Below are 5,000 nucleotides of genomic sequence, written 5' to 3'. Positions count from 1 at the left end.
CCCACTGTGTTTATTCTCTCTGCTGAAATTATGCACAATCCACGTGCAAGGACGCCAATCGACAAGGCATTTACCGACAATGGGCACAATGCCTTCACAAAGACTGAAGTTCATTTCTCCTGCACTGTTTACACAGCACGTGGGGTCCGCCATCGTCTCACTGGCTCTTTGAGAAAAAGGGTCACGAGACCAATGGGTCCAATCTTGCTCTCAAAAATATGTCTGCATATTAGAGCCACGTAGAGCATGACTTGTGGAGAACTGCTTGCACTTAGGCCTTAGAAAATATGTAAAGGTGTCCATTAATTACTTTGGCATGATCACTGTGACATGACGGTGTTTAGACACACTCCATCCCATGGTCGACAGTCAATGCCCACTTTTTCTGTGGAGTGACCATATACCGGTAGGTAGGTCATACACAGCGTAGAAAGGGAGTTGAAGATGAAGGCGGACAAACTATCCTCTTACATATGGACTGAGTTTGGGCACTCAGCCTGTACTTGGCACATGATATCCAATATGTTTTAAAATATAATGGATGTTATATAACTCTAGAAAAGGTCTGACAGGAAGGTGCAGAGGTAGCACACCTGCCTTTGATCTTTCCTATCTGGGATCGATTCCTGACTCGACTATAAACTGTCAAATTGGCGGTTCGCAGGCAGGATGCTGCATCAGGAAGGGCACGTACCTCCGATGGATGTTAAGCCGGGTGTCCCGTCTGCTAGCATCAATTGGTGGATGTAAAAGAACCCACGGTGTGCTTTGTGAACGGTAAGCGGGTTATCGCCGGCACCCTGGCCATATTCTAAATTTCTGTCACCTCCAGTTGGACACGTCAGGCATGGCAAGTTCGTGTAAAGATGTGGGCCGAAAACTTTCCCTGCTGACCCCACACGGTTAAAGTAGTAGTAGTAGTAGTCATACTAGCGGAATCATTAACTCTCCAGTAAATACTGCCCACCCCCATTGTAATGTGCTGTAACATGGTTGTCCACCATAGCTCTCAACCCTCCAGAGTTACACAATTTTTTGAATGGCCCCAATCTGCAGCCCAGTCATTCGATTTCAGATGAGATGGTCACATCACCATGAGATATGTACTGTGGCAGCTCAAGGTTCACTTACTTACAACAGGACTTAACCATTTCACTCTCGCAAAAACAGCAAATCCTTCGGTCAGCAGAGAAAATGAAAAAAAAATGTGAAACAGGTCTCCAGATGTGACAGGAAGTCGCGACCTCGAGGTCCTTACGTGTCTCCAGCTACAAAACAAATGCAGGTTCGGGAAAAAAGAACAACTTGAAACTCACCTCGCAGACCAGGTAGCCAGCAGATGCTCGTCCCTCCGGTCTCTGTCGAGGACGCAGACGACTCGGGCATTTCTGTTGGATGGACCAAAAGAAAGCAAGTGAGATTGACTGGTACCTTCGCAAGTACCTTCGAAAACTGGTACAACTGGTACCTGCGAAAGCAAGTGAGATTTAAATAAAGTACCTTCGCTGAAGCTAACGAAACAACATTTTGTATTTGCAATGCAAGTCAATGCTCGAACAGATGCTTATCTTTAAAGCTGATTTGCTTTGGGCAATATTCCCAATCCCAAAGCCCGCATGCTCCAGCACGCAAGAACTTCAAAAACACCGCAATAACCTCAAAAAACACCGCAAGAACCTCAAAAAACACAATAACCTCAAAAAACACTGCAAGAACCTAAAAAAAACACCGCAAGAACCTAAAAATACACTGGAAGAACCTCAAAAAACACAACAAGAACCTCAAAAAACACCGCAAGACCCTAAAAAAAAACACCGCAAGATCCTCAAAAAACACCGCAAGAACCTCAAAAAACACCGCAAGAACCTTAAAAACACCGCAATAACCTCAAAAAACACCACGAGGATGAAAATGCGTGAAAATGGTCTTGGACTCACCTTTAACTTTGGGAAGCTCCTCGGGAAAGCGCGTGTATGGAGGTGGCGGCGATTCTGGAGGGAAGAGGAGATAAGGAAGACACAGATAAGGCTTCTGATTATCCAGGTCTCGTTCGAACGACTTGAGTGCGTAATGCGAGGGCATCATGGCCAAGTGGGGGTGGGGTGCCGGTGGTGCACGGCACACACACTCCACGCGGAGTGTCGAAGTTTTAGGAGGCAGTGACAGGCAGATAATTGCCTTGATGCTCCGCCCTGCGATAAGAGGCGAGCCGATCTGGCGCCAGGCGCGCTGATAGGGCGAAGCACGACCTCCGCTCCTGGCGCCGAGCCGCGGCTCGCACGGACGGCCCCCATGGGCCGAGCGCCCTCCCCCGCCCCCCTCCCTCCTCAAACCCCGCTTCCCCCAACGCACGACTTAACCTCCCACCTCGCCTCCCATCCCCCTTCCCAGCATCCGGAGCGGCATAATGTGCCGCCATCGGATTCATGCGAGAAGCAAACGCAGAGCGCGCGAAAAACTTCGCGAAAAGTTGAAATGGGAAAAGAAAGTTTGCGGAAAACTTATTCCGCTTCGAAGAATCGAAATGCAATCGAAACCCCGTGTTACACTTATGAACATTTAATCAATGGCCCATGCAGGTAAAAAGCACCGTTTTTATATCAAAAAGCCACGTGTAGCTATATATGTAAATATTCTAAAGGAATGAGCACACAGTACGGAATGCCCAATTAGCATATGAATTAGCGTTGGATATGCGGCGCCGTGCTGTCTCGTACTGCGTACACGGTGTGCAGACCGCGAGGCGAACTCACCAGGTACGCACAGCCTGCTCACGTGGTACGGGTTACAACATCGCAGGTTCCCCGCAGCGACTGCTCCGAACGATTGGCAGCAACGCAGACGCTTGAGCTCCAGGTGATGGCGCAGGTCGGGCCAGCGGAGCAGACGGCACAGGAACACGAGAGTGGATGCGGGCTGCGAGCCGAGCCGGAGCGGGGCCTCGTGTAAGGCAACGCACGGAGATTCCGCCGCCCCTCGGCTTTCTACGGCTCCCGCCAGAGCCTCCAACTGCTTCTCGGTCATCTTCTTCAGCACCGAGTACGTGATCGCCTTGAGCTCTCCTTCGGGCTGGCCGCGCCACCCTCCGCACAACCTGCTGCGACCCGCGGGGGCCTGCTCGGGCTGACCCACGCGGCTCTCGTTCCGGCCTCGGCTCCGCTCGTGGAAAGCGCCGCTCGCCTCCTCGCAGCCCATAGCCCGGCTCCGCCAAAGTCTCCGCACAAGTCCCGCGCGTTTCGATCTGAACATGCGACGCGGAGGTCGCGCGGCTCGGGCTGCCCCCGGCGTGGCCGGGGACGAGCATGAAGGACGGGCTCGATCGGGAGGACCGACGGAGGGCTCGCTGGACGGAGTGACCTGCGTGGGAACGGCTCTGGGGCTCAGGGCGCAGCAGTAGAGCTAGCCGGTCATCTCGAGGGGAACATCAAAGCGCTCCCCACGGGCGCGCCCCGGGGGCACTCGGCTCTTTAAATCCTGGCGCGCCAAACGATGCCGAAGTCGATGCCGTCGGTGTTCCGGGACGGTCACAGAAACGGGCCGAACGCAACGTGCTGCCGGCGCCTCGCGCTCGCACATGCGGCAGCGCCCGGGGAACGCGGACCGTTCGTGCCGGAGCGAACCTCGAGGCAGGAGAGCCTCCTCCGGGTCGAGTGGAGCGGTCGGAGCTGACGGACGAAGAGCGAGAGCGAACGGAGCGAGCGGAGTTATCGTGATCGCGGCGCGTGGAACGTGCACCGAGTGGCCGTGGAGCGGTGGGCGTGGCTAAAGTAGTCGCCCGCTGCGCCCATTGGCGCGCATTACGTCACGTGCTCGTCTAGACAGCCTGGCGGCAGGAGCGGCGCAGAGCGATTGTTGCGCAAACAAGCGATCAAATTACCGCAAGCGATGCCAGCGAGCTTTCCCCTTATCTCGGCGCTGCATGTAAAGAATGCGCTCTAATTCGACTCCGGCGGCTTTGCCCGAAATGCTTTCTCTCCCTTTCTTTTCCACCTAAACGATCATTCCCACCCATCTCGGCCGGTGCGTTTCCCTTCGTCATTTGTTCGGCTGCACGCATTAGGAAACGCCAATTCAAAGTCATTGGTCAACCCCATTACCTTCCACGCCGATTGTTTCCCCTTCCACCGAAAGTGCGCTTTGTACTTTCGAAGAAATAAGTTCGATTCGCCGACCTGGAGGTTTGTTGTGCGATTCCAAGCACGTGGCTTCGGCGACCAAACGGAACCGTTATCGAGGATAGAGTTTCTCCAACGAGCTGAGATTACCGGCGCAGCTAAAAATGAATCTGCTTCTCCGGTGCAGATGTAACTGCGGCTCCAGAATGCTGGAGCGCACGAGTGGGCGAGGGCCGTTCAAAAAGTTCTCGGAACGACGCTTGACCGTCCTCTTCAAGACGCACCATTTTTATTCCCCAACGGGACGATTAGAATAAAGAATTAATAATGGATCCGAGAACTTTTTGAACGCTCCACGTACTTGTTTGCTGGTCGCACGACGAACAACACCGCAACACGAGGAGACCCTGCGGTTAAACACAATTGCGCACCGAGCACCGCATCCACCTTTAATGACGTCACGATGGGTACCTTCCCGGTGCACGTATTCGGACTTAACAAGCACTTCGACGTTTGTAGGAGGAACGCTCACCGGAGGGGTCTTAGTGAACGACTAAGCGATTTAAATATGCCAGATGCAAACTGTTCGTTCTGATCAATTAAAATGACAAATAATGTCGCCCTGTGCATCATCACCCTCATTATCATGCTCATGGTCATCCTCATCATGCTCATCAGCATCATCCTCATAATCATCCTCATTATCATGCTCATGGTCATCCTCATCATGCTCATCAGCATCATCCTCATAATCATCCTCATTATCATGCTCATGGTCATCCTCATCATGCTCATCATCACGCCCATCATCATCATGCTCATCATCATGCTCATGCTCATCCTCATCATGCTCATCATCATGCTCATGATCATCATGCTCTTGAT

General features: G+C 52.6%; 1 protein-coding gene across 1 annotated transcript in view; it reads right to left on the bottom strand.

Moving 5' to 3' along the window:
• The window catches only part of SMAD7 (SMAD family member 7), a 16,231-nt gene extending 12,398 nt beyond the window's left edge, over positions 1–3,833 (bottom strand). Inside the window, exons 1-3 of the mRNA XM_068107932.2 lie at positions 2,754–3,833; positions 1,938–1,991; positions 1,317–1,388 (exon numbers count right to left, since the gene is read on the bottom strand). Coding sequence (XP_067964033.1) covers positions 1,317–1,388; positions 1,938–1,991; positions 2,754–3,249 — 622 coding nt within the window. The 5' untranslated portion in view covers positions 3,250–3,833. The remainder of the gene's footprint in view (positions 1–1,316; positions 1,389–1,937; positions 1,992–2,753) is intronic.
• Positions 3,834–5,000: the final 1,167 nt, after the last annotated feature.

The sequence above is a fragment of the Myxine glutinosa genome, chromosome 2 (assembly GCF_964187855.1).
Source record: "Myxine glutinosa chromosome 2, kmMyxGlut1.1, whole genome shotgun sequence".
Classification (NCBI taxonomy): domain Eukaryota; kingdom Metazoa; phylum Chordata; class Myxini; order Myxiniformes; family Myxinidae; genus Myxine; species Myxine glutinosa.
This window is presented reverse-complemented; position numbering and strand designations above follow the sequence as displayed.